This window comes from Simochromis diagramma, unplaced genomic scaffold, assembly GCF_900408965.1.
Source record: "Simochromis diagramma unplaced genomic scaffold, fSimDia1.1 OVJJ01000171.1, whole genome shotgun sequence".
Taxonomy (NCBI): domain Eukaryota; kingdom Metazoa; phylum Chordata; class Actinopteri; order Cichliformes; family Cichlidae; genus Simochromis; species Simochromis diagramma.
Genome location: NW_024387222.1, coordinates 340,150 through 359,257, shown reverse-complemented (window position 1 = coordinate 359,257; position 19,108 = coordinate 340,150). Strand labels below are relative to the sequence as shown.

At 41.5% G+C, this 19,108-nt stretch overlaps 1 protein-coding gene and 2 long non-coding RNA genes across 3 annotated transcripts in view; 1 reads left to right on the top strand and 2 right to left on the bottom strand.

Moving 5' to 3' along the window:
• LOC120746558 (venom phosphodiesterase 1) overlaps positions 1-9,102 on the top strand; it is a 45,337-nt gene extending 36,235 nt beyond the window's left edge. The window contains exons 25-26 of the mRNA XM_040051979.1: positions 7,262-7,418; positions 8,901-9,102. Of these exons, the coding sequence (XP_039907913.1) occupies positions 7,262-7,418; positions 8,901-9,074 (331 nt within the window). The 3' untranslated portion in view covers positions 9,075-9,102. The remainder of the gene's footprint in view (positions 1-7,261; positions 7,419-8,900) is intronic.
• Positions 2,893-8,907, bottom strand: LOC120746559. Its single transcript, XR_005698881.1, has 2 exons — positions 8,128-8,907; positions 2,893-3,480 (listed from the first exon to the last, which is right to left on the bottom strand). It is a non-coding gene; the product is annotated as an uncharacterized LOC120746559 (long non-coding RNA).
• Positions 9,103-15,727: 6,625 nt separating the features above from the next.
• LOC120746556 lies at positions 15,728-19,047 on the bottom strand. Its single transcript, XR_005698880.1, has 2 exons — positions 18,031-19,047; positions 15,728-17,474 (listed from the first exon to the last, which is right to left on the bottom strand). It is a non-coding gene; the product is annotated as an uncharacterized LOC120746556 (long non-coding RNA).
• Between the last annotated feature and the right edge of the window lie 61 nt (positions 19,048-19,108).

Below are 19,108 nucleotides of genomic sequence, written 5' to 3'. Positions count from 1 at the left end.
GAATCCCATTAAACACGGTTTATCTCGTCATTAACTCCATTACTCACCATTCCAATCAACATCTGGTGTAATGGTGTTCTTTACTTCACACAGATCATGGTTCAATCAGGATAATTCCCTTATTTTTCATAAAAAATGCATTTTAAAACTTTTTGATGTACGTTGTAATTATATTATTAGGTTATTGTTTTTGGTAGTTTTGGTTTTCTTTAGTTCTTCCTGATTCACTTCATGTTTTTGCAGGTTTAGTTTAGTTCCATGTGTCATTTTCTGTCTGTCTCTCTATGTCGAGTCTGCGTCTTAGTGTGATGGTTTCTTGTTCCTGTTTTATTGTGAAGGTCTGCGTCTCATGTGAGTGTGTTCAGTTTTACCTCTGTCTCGTCTTGTTGATTATTCCCACCTGTGTGTAATTCCCCTGTGTTTCTCTGTGTGTATTTAAGTCGTGTCCTCTGTCATTGTAGTTGCTGGTCCGTCTGTGTATTCCACCCTGCTTCATCTGTGTGTTTCCCTGCTGTCAACCGCCAAGTGTTTCTGCTCGCTTTCATTCATGTTCTGTAGTCAGTTTGTTCCCAGTCTAGTTTAGTCCTTGTTCGGTCGCCTTTTGTCCATTTTTATTTTGTGTTTAATAAACCACCATCACACCTTTACAAGTGCCTGCGTTTGGATCCTCCTTTATTTTCCACACGGCTCATCTCACTCGCCGTGACACTTAGTAGTTATCTTAGCCTGTGTTTAGTCTCTGTTCCCTGTATCCCACCTTTCATGTCTAGTCACCCATGTCGCTATGTTCCCTATGTCTCCCCAGTTACTGTGTTTAGCTTGTGTGTCCTGAGTCTGAGTTTCGGTCTGTGTTTTTCCTGTTTTATTTTGATAGTCCATGTTCTGTGCGCAGTGTATCTGGTTTTGCTTCCCCGTGTCTCGTTAGGTCTGATTTGGCCCAGCTGTGTTACCACCTGTTCCCCATCCTCTCGTTGTCCTGCTTGTGTATGTAGGTCCTGTGTTGTACCCACTCAGGATTATATTGGAACTTGTTAAAGTCTTGTGCTCTGGCTTCTTTGTTACTAGTTCTGTTTCCAAGTTTAGTTTCCAGTTGTTACGCTCTGTTTCCTGTATTTTGGCACCCGAGTTTTCACAGCTCAATAAAAGCTGCCTCTTTTAGTTCATCCCTCTGCGTTCCAAGTCGTGTGTTTGCGTCCTACATTCTGCCTGCCACAGCACAAACATGACAGTTTGTATTGAAACGAAACTTTACTGAAGCGCTGTTTTTGATCTAGAAATGAACAAAATAAGAGATTAGCAATATGATCACAGTGTGTGTGTGTGTCTGTGTGTCTCCACAGCACACAAGTGACTTGTCGTCACATGTTGTGATAGTAAACACTATGCAATGTTTAGAACCAGAAATGCCCCTGGTTCATTTCCACCTATTCATTTTTGTGTATGTCTACACAAATGAGGGACATGTCGTCACAGAATGTTTTGTGCAAATGAATTTTGCACATTTTACGCAGGTCATGCTTGACTTGACATCAGATGGCTTGCAGACCTGGCTCCTCTTCCTCTCCTCCCCAGCAGCAACTTAGAAAGAAGAGGACGGTGATTACTATGTTTTTTCTGATCCCAAGACATACGCAACACACACACACACACACACACACACACACACACACACACACACACACACACACACACACACTGGTGTACTAGATCAAGTCCTCTCCTGGATCTCCCTCACTGCAGCATGTGCTGCCTCCGTTGTATATGCGGTACCACAAGCGCCTTCCCCAGCTCCTCAAGGAAGATGCGCCTCTTGTACAGCTTTGACACCCACTCAGGAAAGCTCTCCGTCCAAATGACAAATGCGTTGTAGGCAGATACATCGATCATGTTGTAAAAGACCACCAGTGGCCAGCGTGCAGTCATTCGCTTGGTGCTGTAGGACCCTGTGACTTTGTCCAAGTTGTCCATCCCCCCTTTGGTGGCATTGTAGTCCAGGATCATAGTTGGCGTTTGGTCCTCTCGTGTGCTGATTTCAGCTTTTTTGTGCAAAGTGCTCATGAGCACAACATTTTTCCCCTTTCTGGGGCAATAGGACACCAGCGCTGTAGTGTCTGTGAAGGCAAATATGGAAGACTGAGGGACCCTGTTCCTGGTTACCAGCAGCTCAGCAGGGAGTTCAGCCTGTTCTTTCAGACTGTTCCAACCATCGTGAGTTTTCTCTTTGGAAGCTCCTGACCTAAGCTGTAGCTTGTGAAAAAACACAGGTTATTTTGTGAGACCTTGTACCATATCAAGCACAACCCTTGAGCCCTGATTCTTCCCTGGGGCTCCTCCAACCAGCTTTCCAGTGTAAACTTGCATTTCCAGTGCATAGCTGGTGTCTGCATCACATGCTGCCCAGATTTTTATGCCATATTTGGCTGGTTTGGAAGCCATATTGCCTAAATGGGCACCGACCTCTGAATCCCACTAGCCTTTCATCCACTGTGACATTGGGGCCTGGGTTATAGAGTAGGGGAAGTTGCTCTACCCACTGGTCCCACACTGTCCTAACAGCCGCCAGCTTGTCTCGCTCCCGTCTGACAGCCCTCGTCTCTCGATTATCAAATCGGATTACTCTGGAGAGAATGTGAAAAGTCTCCAGAGACATTGTGGCTCAAAATATAGCCCTGCCTGTCTCTGCATCCCACAGACTGGCTGTTGATTCATCCTTTGATTTATAGTCCCAAGCCAGGACGAGGACTCCCAAATATGCATGTAAATGCATTTTATCTAACTCTTTCCACTTCTCCCCCAAATGATGTCTGAGTTGATGTCTGTCACGCGGGTCACTGCCACCCTGGTCGGCCCTGGCACTGTTCTTATTATGTTTTCTGCAGAAAGTTTTGCCACTTTTTTTTTTTTTTTTTTTTAGATTTTTCACATTTAAAATGGGTCAATTGAACCCGCAGCATAACAGAAGGGTTAAGGCAAATATACAGTTATATCAATAGGGGATGAAACATAGGACTTAAACAAAAAAACAAGAACAAAAAAAATGAGCATCTAAAAAATTATCAAAATGTTTCAAATGCAGTAAAACTAAAGTCACATAACGATGAAATCAAGGCTCAATGTTAGCAGTTTGGCTGCTGCCATGTTCGCTTTTCTTCTTTGTGGCCAAATAGCTGAACAGCTGGAATCAAAGATACTTGAATAAAATATTTTAAATGTTCCTGAAATGCTCTCGGTGTGGGTCTTACCTGATAAACCTTGGTTCATTGAAAGGCAGGCAAAAGCAAATAGTAACTGAAAGGGATGAGTGGTTTCAGTAGAGGGAGACACATCAGCTCTGCCTGTGAAGATCGATACTGTTAACTGAGGTCCAGGTGAGAAGAATCCGTGATTGTTGTTCTTGACTGCAACAGTCTCATTTGTTGGAGGCACACAGAAAAACTTTGGTGGAATGTGAATTTCCAAATGGGAATCCAGACGGAGAATCTGCAAATAAGAATAGAACAAATAAGTCCTTTCCTTTCAAGGAAGACACACCAGAGCTGGTAAGAGCAGCCAGATGATCCCACGGTCCTCAGGTTAGATGAGTTCCACACAAGCAGGGTTCCAAGATGAAATCCACACTCATACCTGGAGAGATCAGAGACAATATCAGTTAAAGACTGAAGAACACTAATACAAGCATGTAACAAAGGAGGTCTGACAATCACCATGTGGTGATGTGATCTTGTAGGAGAGTGTGACACCACAAAATACAGAATTGACTCAAACACCATATGGGATGGATATAACAAAGACGGCTTGATAAGGAAACCACGGAGCAGAGCCTCTGCTCTGTCGGTTAACTGATCCTTGGCATTGATCACGTGCTGGTGGTAATTCAGAAGCTGGGAAAATGTTTCTTCAAACAATGTTTCTTTCCTTGCTTATGGGTCATAGGTTAAATGAGATAAGACCCACCCTGATAGATCATAACAGTAAAGTATTTGTTTTTCCATCCATCATCCGTCCATCGTTCTGGTGTTCCGGCACTGTGGATACTCTACACTGACTTGCTGCAAAGGAAAAAAAAAACAACTGAGACAGCCGGAGGTGATGGAGTCAGTTTGTCCACGAGGATCAGACTAGTTTGGATAATTGTACACCATATTACACATTCATAGAGAGAGTATAACTGCACAAATCCAAGTCTAAAACCTAGGAATGCTCATAAAGTCATCTGAAAGTGACTGTCATATAGTTGCCCTTATCATTTTTTATAATACTGATTTTTGCCTTTGCCAACTGCAGCATGGTGCTAAAAAAGAATAGATTATGGATTATTAGTTCATCGGGCCATCTATCAGTAAAGAGGATGAGGAAGATCAGTGAGTATATGCAAGTGCTGCTATGTTCAACTTATGTATTTATTTATTTTAATTTGTGCATTTTTTAAGCTTGAGCACCTGCCCCCCATATGTGTATGGCTGTGCCTACTGGAGTTTATTAAAGACGTGCTTTTGGTGTAGCTGGCTTTCAGAGCATTTTCAGGCAGTTATCTAAGAAATGGTGATAAGTAGATAGCTTAGCATTCCAAACTGACATGACAGCACCCTAAATGCTAACGAGGCTTCAAAATGACTTCACAAACTAATGGGTGTTGTCATGGCAACTAAAGCTACAACCACGTTTAGTTATAGTTTAGGTGTAAATAAATAAATCAATTCAATTTTATTTATACAGCAAGCGCTAAATCACAACAACAGTCGCCTCAAGGTGCTTTATATTGTAAGGTAGACGCTACAATAATACATGCAGAGAAAAACCCAACAATCATATGACCCCCTATGAGCAGCACTTTGGTGACAGTGGGAAGGAAAAACTCCATTTTAACAGGAAGAAACCTCCGGCAGAACCAGGCTCAGGGAGGGGCGGGGCCATAGAAAAATAATAGACTTAATTAAACAGTCACAACAAATGAAAATGACAGTAAAAGTAACACAGCTTCTTGTTTGATCTGTTTTATTTTTTCCTTATGACTTATCATTCTTCATCTTTTGATCTATAATATACATGTCAATATTTTCATTGACTCGGATATTAATTTCCAACAGCATCAGTAACTTATAAATAGCATAACCATGAGTTACATATAATGTAACTTTAAGTTACATTATATGTAACTTGGGATAAAACTGCAAACATAGCGTATGTTGCAGTGGACTACATACAGTAAGCGCCTGACGGCCTAATAGGTTTTCTTAAAGTGACACCATCTACTCGTTCTGCAGTAGGATTTTGTGTTTGTTGTTCATAGATCAGGCTTGTATCTGAGACCAGGGCCCTGTTTCAGGAAGCCGGTTTAGAAAACTCAGAGTGAAAAACGATACTCAGGGTTGAGTAACCCCGAACTGTCCAACTCGGAATATTCGGTTTCAGAAAGGCTGATAACAAGTAGTTCAGTCAACGCGGAGTTGCTTTAACCCCAAGTTAAGCGCGCGCACGAGGATACATAAAGCCCTGATTAGTGGAGCACAGATTAAGCGAGTCACCATGGAGACGGAGGGAAAGAAGGCGCGGTCAGTGTATTTTACAGCGCTTGAGGCTGAAATTCTGATGGCAGCATATGCCGATAACATGCAAATTCCGCGGAAAAAAAGTAACACAGCCACAGCTGCAAAAGAAAGGGAGCATGCATGGCAAAACATAGCCGACAGAGTCAATGCGTGAGTGTTAATTTAAACATTGATCTAGGGATTTCCAACACGTTATTTTATTATATTATATTTTATTTTTTATTTTATACATTTGATTTTGTGATGTGATGTGAGCGCAGGTGCAACCCAACAGGCCCCAAACGTTCCTGGCAGCAAGTAAAAATGAAATATAAAAATATAGTCCAAACAGGTAAGGTGTAATTGTATTATGAGCCATAGTGCTTGGTCTGTTTGTCCGATGTAAATCAATTGCAGTTAGAGGCTACATTACTTTCCCCTCTGTAAGCACTTATTGAAATTATCTGAGCACATTACAAGTACATATTTGCTTACTCTGTATGCTCAAATGTGACCCGTTATAGCCAACAGAAAAAAAGCGGAGGCCCGAAAAACAGGTGGAGGTCCTCCACCACCACCACCACTCACAGAGGCTGAGCAGTTGGCTTCCACATTTGTGATAATGTTGGCAGCATCACATATGATCTTCACAGTGCAGAGAACACAAATTAGCATCCATTACTATAATGAAATAATCTGTTAGTTTGAAATGCTACAGGGAACTATGTACCTGTACATTAATGCTGTGGAAAGACTTCCTGTTCACATAGTCTCCTTCATTTACTGAAGGAGCAATGATTGGAATGTGAGTGCCATCTATACAGCCAATCACGCCTGGGAACCGTGAGAATAAATGTAAAATTTAAGTAGTAGTTCAAGTATCACCACATCATGAATTAAGTTTCGTTCATCCTGATACCTGCAATTTTGTGGCATCCCTCTTTGATAAATCTTGTGGGTCTATGACCGGGGAACACCACAGACGAGTACAGGAGACGTTTCAGTGCAACTGTAACATTCCTGACTGCCCGACAGACGGTAGCCTTGGAAACGTGCTCAGCGTCACCAATATTATACAGAAAGCTCCCGTTTGCAAAAAACCGAAGTGCAATACAAATAATATGTACAGAACTGAGAGGATGTCCGCGATGTGTCACATGAGCAATATTAGGCCTGAGGATGTTATTCAAATAAATTATAGATTGTGCTGAAAAACGGTAACGTTCACACAGGAAATCATCAGGAAATGATAAAATGTCCGAACGCGCTCTAATCACTCTCTCCCGGCGGAGAGCTCTGCGGAGAATTTGGGCTTCAACATCTACTGGCTCTTCAAGGGAGGGGCACGCCATGTCTGACACTTCCTACAGTCAGGTTTCTGACAAAGAGGCGGAGAAAGTCAGGGTTAGTTGAAGTAAACCTGCTAGGGGGCAGGTTAGCTTCATGGAGTGTGTCGTCATAGTAACTCACTCAGAATTAATCTAAACTCGCTTTGTGAAACCGAAAACCCAGAGTTTTCGTTAACTCAGGGTATACTTACTCAGAGTTTGCACTAAACCGGCTTCCTGAAACAGGGCCCAGGAGTTCAACTGTAATTTAAATGGAATTCAGTAATTCTATGTGACCACCACATCTGCACCAACAGAGCTCTTCTGTGTCTCACTGCTAAGGTCAACAGTGACTGTTAGAAAATCAGCTTGCTAATGACTGTGTGCATTTCTGTGGGACTCTAGGTTTCTTCCTGGTACAAACATCTCCATCCCCACACACTACTTTATTGTGTTGACCAGCTGCAGGGACTCTGCTCAAAGCGTGACTTCCTGTGACAGCGAGCTGCAGACTGTGTCCTTCCTCCTCCCTCACACAGCTAACAACCTGGAAAGTTGCAAAGTAAGTGTCCTGATGTCATAGTTTTTCAAAGAAAAAACAGTACTCACTTTGAGTGACCACAACCTTAAAAAATGACTGAAACACTTTGTATTGCTCAATGTGAAACTGACTCCGAATGATAGTCTACTATTCCTCACTCAACCCATTCACAAGGCTCCATTGCCTTCTGTTCCCATATAGCGATAACACTTTGCTATGGCAATACAATTCATGTCTATTTGTAGGCTGAGAGCATGGTTGCAGCAGGTTGAAACTTATTGACTTTTTTGGGGTTTTTTAGTTCCCTTTTCTTCCTTGTGTTTTTTTTCTTCTTCAATCGTTTCCATTTATAAACATTTACCAGTCTTGGCCAAGATACCAGGAAACTGTTGTCCGCTCCCACATTTCCTGCTGCAGGACAAAATATCACATTGTTTGCCATGAAATAACCCTTATATAACACTCAATGTATGTTTCTGTGATAAACTAAAATATAGTCACATATAAGTATATTTTTAATGTTTTGTACATGGATTTGTTATATAATGTAAGACATATACAGTGTTTCAAATAACGTACCCTGGTGCAGGAAAGGTAGAAGAATAAGAGGGTAAACTGGATTACATAAGTCAGACATACTGTAATGTAGTGGTTTACATATTTGCCTGACGGGCAAAAGATCTAAAATGCCTCGACTTAAAAATCTGCCTACTGAAATATGCAGCTCTACCTTTTGAGGCGATCCCTTGATGAGAAAGAGAAGCAGGAAGTAGCTCACGTTAATCAGATGTACTGAAAAAAGAAACAAGAACACACATCAGACAGATGTTTGATTCCAGCTGTTCAGAGTCCAAAATTAGCTAAATATCAAGAACTGGCTTAAATATTCCTTTATGCTAGTTAGCTGGCTAACATGAGTTCAAGCAGGTCTTGCGCCTCGGAGGAGTGAGGGACTTTGTGATGGAATAACATAATGTGTTACAAGCTTTTATCTCCCAAAGATAATAGAAACTATTTGTTTGTTGTATTGGCAGAAATGCTCCCAAGTTGTGTGGATGTACTTTTTACTGACAAGTCATATTCATTCGATTTATGTTGAATTATTTTGAAAACCCACTAGCTATGGACCATGAACACAGAAACCTACTCTGAGATTGTTGTCAAAAAAGAATGACTGAATGAACCCAGGAGTGTCCAAAACACTCAACCCTCTAAATAGCTTAGTACTAAGTACTTTCTTTTAATTCAATACAGTAAAATAGTGCTGATCAATTACCATAATAAATTAATGAAGATATAAGACATTGTTGCCAAAGATGTCCATCGTCATCATGGCTCACTAAGCTTTAATCAACTTGTATAGCTGCAAAAACGCTCTGTTGAGACAGCTGGTACACAGCTACCGCAAACAATATTCAAAACAGTTCCACTGTTCATAAACATGGTGAATGGCATCCATACAAAGTTATGATTTTTAATTGTTTTGCCTTTTTCCTTCCACAGAGTACAGAAGCAGAATCTCAGTGGGTTGAAGATCACATGTGGTTCCACCAGGCACGAGTCAGGGATGTTGAGTGGCTCACAGGGCTGGACTTTTACCAGGGTAGCAACCGACCAGTCCCAGAGCTGCTGAGGGTGAAGACCCGCCCCACAGCAGCCATTTACAGAAAACAATAAAATAACCCATAAGCATTCCTTTAATTATGTCATGACACTGGTAGCACTGGTCTGAGGGTATACATTCCAAGCAACGTTATTTATTTACTTTTATTTGTCAGCTCTTAATTTAGTTGTTGTTTATTCCAGTTGCTATTGTGAATCATTATTTCCCAAGTTTTCAGAAATTCATCATTCATCAGTTCGTCAATGAATAAAGAAGAAGTTGAAGGAATTAACATTGTCATTGGGTCTTCTCAAAACAGAAAAAAAAACATCCATACTGATCCTAAAAGAAGTTATTTATAATATACAGTATTATATTCTCTCCTATCGCAGAGATTTTGGGTTTGTTATTGGATAAACTGACTGCCTGCTCAGTCATTCAGGCGGGGAAATCCCCCAAGAAGTTGGTTCTGTTGATCTGGAAGTTTTCAGAGCGAGAAACCTTCCATCGCTCATCCAAGTGACTTGTTCTGTCTCCACTGAAAAAGGAGACTGAAAAATTCAGACTTTTTACTCATAATTCTGGGATGGAAAAAATTAAATTAAGTCTGAGTCTTTAATTAAAATTAAAGACGTTCAATTTAAAGTTTCACACAGGACACCTGTGTTTCCACACTCTGGGATAGAAGTAGAGATATTTTTGCAAATATGTAAGTATATGTGAGTAAAAATCCAACGAGGGTGCAAGTCATAAGTCCTCTCAGTGACGTTTCATGGGTGGGTCACAGTCTGCCTCAACCGTTTGGAAGAGAATAACAGAAATGGAGACTATGACACATTATCTACTAGCACAAACAGCATTTTTGATTCAGAGACAAAACCCTTACTGTGACACACCTCGAATACCACACATGTCCAACTTGCACCAAATTCTACAGGAAACACAACCACAGCATGAACATTTTGCTGCTGATGCTCACAACATTTTTAAATGTTTGGCTCAGGGTCTAACAAGAGGAAAAATCACACAAGTAAAAACAAAGTTACTCGCTGTATTTGTGGGCCAAAAACTGCAGAATGGACAAAAATGGCGTTCAGGATAAAAACTCTGGAGCCCGGTCCCTTGCTGATGACACATTACAATTCTCTTGGTTTGGATGTTTATTCGCCTGCTACATCAAAATGAAGGGGTATTCCTGCCTGAAGGGTTTATCCAAATTCCACTCTTCATCGGTACTGACACAAGGTAATTTCCTGCTCACAGACTTATAAGCTGTTCTCTGTTCTCAAAAGTACAAGGACAGTCTTCTAGTGAAGGGCAGTAATGTGTGGAGGAGTGACTTGAAATAACCTTTACTGGTATAGCATACATCAACAGTCACCTGTGTGGTGGTCATTATTGTTATTGCCGTTGAAGCAGTGCTACTGTCATCACAGTGGATTTCTCTGGAAGATGGGTCACTCTACAGCTCTGTGAATGTGTGAATAAGACTGCAAGTAAAAATGAAAGTAGTTACTGAATGACTCGTGCAGTAAAATAACAATTTACAAAAGCACAAGCACCTTTGAAAGAAAATTACAGTGGACAAGGTAAAATGATGCCGCGGTGACATTTCCCTGAGGACTCATCTTATGAGTCCCGAGAGCCTTTTGCCAGTAAAAAAGCCATATTGTTATGCAAGCATGCTTCGAGAACAGTAAAATGTTGTGTAACATTTTAAATTAATGTATTCATTTACAATCCCAATGTGAGTGATCGAATACTGTACACATAATATTTATGGATTATTCTTATAATGTTGTTTATATTTAAAATTTGTGATTTTTGCGAGATTAAACAAAGTTTGTCTAAAAAGTAAGACGAGGGGAAAGATTTTGGAGCAAAACTATATCGTCTCCATAGGTGGATCTAAAAACCACGGGATCAATAACCTCAGATCCTAACTTGCACCTCTTCTTTCATCACCTCTGATTCTATGATTTAGATGTTTAGCTAGGATTCGAAGAGAGCTCAAATGACCTGATTTATTTTTGGTTAAATAAGTTCAACAAGATGAAAAAGGAGGTTAAATACACAGTGGGCCAAAATTCAAAACTGGAACAAAGTCGCAGCCTAACATTAATATTTATTGAAAAAAAAATCTTCCTCCAGATATAAGAATGAATCTCTTCTTATGGACTCAAACAGGTTTTGCTGAAAAACTGAATATGGAACAAGCAAAGCTCAATACTAAACGATATATATATTAGCTGTATAATACCAGTAGGCCAGCTCTAGTAATTTGGTATGGCTTCGCGGGCCAAATGTAATTAGGCTGGCCAGAGTTTGACACTTATGTGCTAAGGTTTAACAGATCCACTGAGGCTCAAAAATGATTGTCTTTAATATTTGGATGGAATTTTTTTGTATTAATCACTGCCCGATTTCTAGAAGCCAAGCCTGTGTCGCTAGCTATCACGTAGCACATCATTAAATACCAGCTAGCCCAACTTCAGTAACCCTACAAACGTCACTGCTGTTTAGTTTTCTGTCTTCATTTGTGTTGGAAGTGATAGCAGAGCTGTACGTTTGAATTTTTCTAGAAATTTCAGTCAGAACATGGTATATCATGTTTAGCTGGAAACTGAAGAAGGCTTTCGACTCTGTAAACCATCAGATATTGTTGTCCAGATTGACTCAGTTTAATATCTCCAGTCAGGCTCTTCAGTGGTTTGCCTCATATCTCTCACACAGGAAACAGTGTGTGGTGTTGGATGGGGTTAAATCTCCATATTTAGACTGTGATACAGGGGTTCCTCAAGGATCTGTTCTTGGGCCCTTATTGTTCTCTCTTTTTATCAATAACTTACCTGAAGTCTGTCCAAATATATTTACTCAAATGTATGTGGATGATGCAGTTATATATACGCAAGCAAATAGTGTCCAGCAGGTGGCAAAAGATCTTACAGCTGCTTTAGCATTAATGCATAGCTGGCTGGAGGACTCATGCCTAATGTTGAACACCTCAAAAACTGTCGGTATGTATTTTTCAAAACGCTCCTTAAACTTGAAGCAGTCAAACATATTCCTGGATGGAGCAGAGCTTGAATTAGCTCCAGAATTTAATTATCTTGGGGTCATTCTAGACCCAACATTATCCTTCAAGAGTCACATAAATAAAGTGTCCCAGGTACTTAAATTTAATAATCGAAATTTTATTTTATTTTATTTTATTTTATTTTATTTTATTTTATTTTTGCCTGTCCCGTTTGGCTCTTTTGCCATCAGAATTATTGTCTAAAGGCAAAGAAAGATGCCCAACGGATTTACTTTACCAAATTGACCATCCCAGCCTTGCCGTAATGGTCCATTTGATTCACCTTTTATTGTTTATTTTATTTTCACTTACTGAATACGGGACAGACTTGACTGGGGGAAAGAAGGGGAGAAAGAAAGAGGGAAAGAGAAACAGCTGAGAAGAGGGACGGGGGAGAAGGGCAAAAACCAAAAACCAACAGAATGGGCAGAAAAAAAAAAGAAAAAGCATATATCAATCACCTGGATCACCTGCTGAGAAAGAAATAAGAAAACAAGCAGAAGAGAACAAGAGTAATAGAATAAACAACATCACAATGATATATGGGAATATGACAGTAAATACTAAATATTAAACATTATTGTGCAGCACATAAGATCAACATAACACAGTGTGCTTTGAGGTAGGAGCCAAAAAGGGTGTAGTTTGTGAGTGTGATCACCCGTGTGTACACCTGTGAGCATGGACACGCTTGTTTTGTTTTTTTAAAAGGTTCCTTCATGTAATGATCTGCTAGAGGGTGTGGGGGGGCCACAGCCCCGTCCTCCAGGGCATGAAGCAGGTATGGAGGAGATCAAAACTCCAGACATCCAGAGGCCCCCAGAACACAAGAGACCAAGGAAGACCAACAGAGGGGCAGCCGCGCCACTGTCCCAGAAAGAGCTGAGGAGAGTCCCAGATGAGGGCTCACTCAGCAGCCGCGGAGCAGAAGCCAGGGGGAGTTGCAGTGACGCGCCCGTGAGCTCCGCCGGCAGCCAGCCGTGCCTGAGTGACCGAGCCCCAGGCCGAGAGGCCGGGGGCATCCCACCTCCGAAGTGGCCCGAGCGAGCCCCAGGCTCCAGGCCCCGATAAGCGGCCGCCAAGGAGTGAGCCGGTGTGTACCTGGACGCTCATCCCCGGACACAAAAAAACACCAACGCACCGATGTCTGAGGGAGTCCGCCACTGGCAGGGGAAGTGGTGGTGGGTGGAGATAGGCCTCCAAACCTTGGAGGGCCTGAGATGTCCCCAGAGAGGTGGCGTCTGATACCCAACCTGACATATAGACACAGACATACAGGCACACACAGACACAAACATCCATTCCCACCCTCATGCTCTCATATGCAATTACTCCACACTCAACCAACATGGAGACAGACATAAAGAGACGCTGTACACACGATCACACTCCCCAAGCGTACTCTACAAACCGGGTCTAGGTACCCTTGCCCCTGGAGGGGGAACTGCACCCAGACCCAGGTGGTGTTACCCTTTTCCCTGCGGTGGGGAGAGGCAGACCGCCCCGACTCCGCAGCAGCAGGGAGGCCCCACACTCCAGACCGCAGTCGGACGGCCAACTCCTCCTCCTAGCCCCCCAGCTCCAGCAGGCCGCAGAGAACGGGGGTGAGAGAAGACTCCAAACCCCCCTCCACCCGCTCATTGTAGTGTTGATGCATGTGTGTTCTAAGGTGCATTTAAAACCCAGGAGGGCATGGAGCTACCTGCCAGAGAGCAGCAGGTAAGCGCATAGCCCCTCCTGCTAGCCCTCAATGTCTACGTGTATTTAACATTGAGAGGTGGGCAACGATGCCAGGGGTGAGGTGTACACCCTGATGGTAACTTGGACTCCGTGTATCGTGCCCACTCCCAAGATCCTATATGTATGTGTAATGAGAGTGTGAGTAATGTGAATGTCTAAGTTGTGGGATAAAATTGAGGCAGAGGCAGCCAGAAGGGGACAGAGGGGGGGGGTAGCCTCCTCTGCACCCTGGTGACATACCCCTACTCCAAGGCCCTGCATGTGTGGGTGGTTGTGGTGGAGCGGGAAGAGGGAGGCAGCTGGAGATGGGGAGGGAAGGAAGGGAGGGGCAAGTGACCCCTCCCTGGGGCCAGCTCCCCCGCTGACCCCAGTAGGCACCCCCATACTCCGCAACCCGCCAGGGAAAGGGGGCCCAGGCCCATCCAGACCAGGGCCCAGTGCAGCAGCGCCTCCCGGCCCCACAGAGCCCGGGACAGTCCACCCAACCCCACCACAGAGAAAACTGCACCCACCCCATCATCCACTCATCTTCCAGACTACATAAGACAATAAACACCCAGGCTGAGATCTTCCTAATCTAAATTTTAATCATATACGTAATAATTTAAATATGAATGTTGCAAAAACTTATTTTTACTCAATGATCATCTCTCATATGAACTATTGTTTGACGTCCTGGTCACTTGCTTGTCCAACAACACTTAAAACTATTGAAAACATTTATAAAAGAAGTTTAAAACTACTTGACAAAAAACCGACTTCCCACCACCACTGTCATGTGTTAAAAAAACATAAATTACTGAACTTCAATAACTTAGTGAAACTTAAAAGAGTGAGTTTAATATATAAAGTCTTACACTCCCTTGCTCCACCACCACTAAAGCAGTTCATTAGGCATAAAGAAAGCTCAGACAGGACCACTCGAGCTACAATCTGAGGAGACTTGTTTATACCCCACAGACGGACAGCATTTGGGCAGAACGTCCTCTCTGTTAAGGGCGGCCATCTATGGAACAGTCTTCCTCAACCCATTAGAGAATGCTCGACATTCAATTTGTTTAAGGCAAAGGTTAAAAACTGGTTATGGACAAATCAAGTGTGTGATCATGTATGAGTTGTATAGTTTTAATGTTTTATTTGGGAACAGAATGGTGAGTATGTGTAAGTTTGGTGATGGAGTTTTTATTATGAATGAATGATGAATTTTTATGTCTATTTTTTTATGTTTAAGGACAATAGATGGAAATTAGCCTTTGGCTATAATCTGGCATGTTTACATTCATGTAATTTTTTTTTTTTACATTTATGTTCATTGACATGCACTGTCCTAAATAAATAAATAAAATAAATAAAAAACTAGCGAGCTAACTTCCTGCTAACTGCTCTCAGTGATGCCGCAGTGTTCGTTTGACTTTGGGATCTGGGGTGGACGGAGTTTAGGACCCAGATTACTCCACAAGGCTCCTGACTACGGCAGCCGTAATGCTCCGACAATCCCTCAAGCGGTGTGGCTCCATAGCTCACCAAAGTCGTACTAAAACATTTTTTTTGACAGATTTTTGAGTGCTGTGTACCACATAAAATCGGTTCGAGGTCAGTAAGCACAACCAGAATGAATACATAAGGCGCACCGGATTATAAAGTGCACTGTCAATTTTTGAGAAAATTAAAGGATTTTAAATGTGCCTTATAGTGCAGAAAATATGGTATATAGTGTCAAATCACAACAACAGTTATGTCAAGGCGCTCTATATTGTAAGGTAAACTATGAGCAAGCACTATGAGCAAGGCGACAGCGGGAAGGAAAAACCCCTTCGTGCTAAAACTTCCTTTGAAGCAAAAGACATGCTGTGGAAGAGAGCCAGAGGTTAATAATAACTAATAATTAAAGCCAGAGTGGTGTATAAACACGGATGATCTGATATTGTCATGTTGGTGTTGTTCCTGGAACAACATTTACTATGTTGTTCCAGGAACAACATTGCAAGTAACCAATCACATTGTTGTGACGTTATTCTTTGGCGCGCCAAGCCATTCGTGCATTTATGAAATTCCAATGTTGCAAGGACAACAATTCTGCTTAGCGTTTATTAAAGGGTCAGGGCCCATTGATCGGTGGACAGAGGCACTTTCTCGCAGCTTAAGTACAGTTTTTTGTTTTACGGCTTTTTTTCCTGAAGTCGCAAAAGTATGACATCACAACATTCTGATTGGTCACCTGCAATGTTGATCCTGGAACAACATTTACTATGTTGTTCCAGGATCAACAACAACACGACGATATCAGATCGTGCTATAGACACATGGTGGGTGAAAGGTGGTGAGAGAAGGACAAACGCTCAAGCATTTGCAGCCTAAGTGTATTGCAGCATAACTTAGGGAGACTTCAGGGTCACTCGATCCATCTCTAAATATTAGCTTTGTTTAAAAAGAACATTTTAAGCCCAATCTTGTAAGTAGATTGGGTGTCTGTCTCACAAGTTTAAACTGGGAGCTGGTTCCAGAGAAGACGGGCCTGTAAGCTGAGCACTGCCTCCTATACTTCTTTTGAATAAAATAGCATCCACCAGCCAGCAGTAGGAGAGCGCTCTTTTTGGGTGATATGCTAGTATAAGGTCATAAGATGGGACCTGACTATTTAAGACCTTGTGTGCGAGGAGCAGGATTTAAATTTTAATTCTGGATTTAATATAGGAGAAAAATGCTTATCACATTGTCTTCTACTCTATTCTAATTCTTGAGGCATTAGTTTTTACCGAATGCTGAAACTGAATCCTTTTGACTCAGTGGCCTATAAACAACGACTCACATTTGCAATCATTTTTCCTAAGTAGTGTTTCTTAGGTTTCTTTCTGGGAAGGACTGTTTTCTATCTCATTATCTTTAAGCCACTCATACAGTTTAGAATTTAAGTGTACTGTTTAGCTAAATACACCATGACAACATGCAAGTGTCCTTACGAAGAGTCTATACAAAGTCCAAATACAACATCACACCCTCAGTAATTACAGGGATATTCAGAAACAGGTCCAAAGCTCCTTTTTTGGCGTTGTCACAGCAACAGTCACATCAGTTTGCCTTAGGTTATAGGGTAAGGATCCTATAATGATAGAGAAAAACTCCAGCAATCACTCATCCTCCCATGAGTTGCCTCATTGCTCATGGGACAGCAGAAAGGAGAAACTCCTTTTCAACAGGATGAAACCTCCAGCAGAATCATTTAGATAACCTCTTGTCTTCTGTGTTCTACTTTATTTCCTTTGTCACCAGCTTAATTAGCTGTTTCAGCTGCTTCTTGTCTTCCAGGTGTTTCCTTTCTCCCAGATTACTCCATTTTTGCTCTCTTAAGTCTTTGTTAGCATTTTCCCTTCCTGTATGTCACCTTCCTACTTAGGATTTGTTTTACACTTGTGTATCTCACTACATGTTTTCAATGTCTGTTATCTAATATATCTACTATTTTCAAATATTCTCGTCTTTTTTGTTTGTAATACTGTAGACTTTGGCTTCCTGCTTTAATTTAGGTTCGTTTTAAGTTTATTTCTGCATCTGAGTCCTCTGAAAATGTATTTCTCCTGCAAAATAACACAACTCACCTTTAGCAGGTTTAAATACCACATGTTATTAAGTCATCTCTGTCTCATCTCTTTGTTTTCACCTGTGTTACGGATTCAAATATTGGGGATGGATACAAGAGGAAAAACCACAATAACAACACTGGTCCGGCCGGGTTGAGTCAAACGATGATTTTAATGAACACACGCGTGGGAGATGGACACCGTACGCAGACAGCATCAGATCTCAAAATGGTGGAGCATTGATCAAACTCTTATAGCCTCTAGTGGCCCCCACCTAATCATAAAAGCCTAAACATTCACATGCTTTCTCTCACACGGCGCCTAAGCTACGACCTTGGCTCCCTGTTTATCTGCTCCTGCTGAGATGGGGCAGAAAACTCCAGTATGTTCTGTTCTCTTCTAATCAGACAAATAAGGCGATGACTTTCTGCGAACAGTATTTCTTATAACATCATAAAACAATATCATTCATCCACAATAAATCAGCAGTCTAATGTAATGCAAATCAGTTTAACAAATGCAATAGTTACCACCTTCTTCTAATTCAGGAGAATAATGCAAACTAAAACTACATAATAATTCACAATCTTTAATTAGGGGTATAACATGGCATAAAATAATATTATAATCCCACACCTGCTACAACCTGCATTGACCCTGTCAGGTTACAGGCGGACAGTTTGGTTTGGAGCTCAAATATAAATCAATTCATTCATTAAATTATGGATTACTAAATAGAAGATGACCAAAAACAACCACTCTTCATTATTTATCCATTGCCATCATGACTCCTAGGATGAAACTACCACTGGTTGTTTTTTCAACAGGGTGAGTTGATTGAAATGATTCAATTCTAACATGGGAAACTCAGTGAAGTCAGAGTTTACAGCTTCTTTCTGTCACAGAGCCCAGGATCCCTGGTGTAGTTAGAAATAGCTGCAACTATGGTAACGCATGAAATCATCTTCAGTGAGTGAACGCAAAACAGTGATTATGATGGAAATCCTTCCCTTAGGAACAAGCCGTAGTCAAAAACACAGAGAATAAATTCATTTGTTTATTTTTCCGAAGACGGTGACAGAGAGAAGAGGGCATGCAGCTGTACGAAGTGGATTGCTAAACCGTGGAGAAGACAAACAGATTTGTTTCTAAATCAACATTCAGTGGGGAAGTATCTGTTTTCTCAGGATTATTAGTTGTTGGTGAGGCTGAGGAGGCTACTGAAGAAAAACAAGACTCATGGGGGGTTTGTGGTTCATTTAGGCAGGTCTGGCACTTACAAAGATGAATGGAGCTCCTGTGACATCATCCACTGGTTTCTGAAGTCTTGTTACAGAGACTAGTGACTAATGCTTTCACTGTCACCAACTGGGAGATTTGAAGCCACATACCATAAGAACTGTCGGGACTGACTGGAATACCGGGAACGTCTTGATGTTCACCCGGATTAGCTGGAGGACAAGTTTTTTTTTGTTTCTTTTAAATGGAGAAAGAATATCAACCAAAAAATAAATAAAACTCTTTTCATTGTTGTGACTGAGGGAATGAGGGTCTCATCCAATTCAATTCAATTCAATTCAATTCAATTCAATTTTATTTATATAGCGCCAAATCACAACAAAAGTCGCCTCAAGACGCTTCATAGATACAGAGAAAAACCCAACAATCATATGACCCCCTATGAGCACTTTGGCGACACTGGGAAGGAAAAACT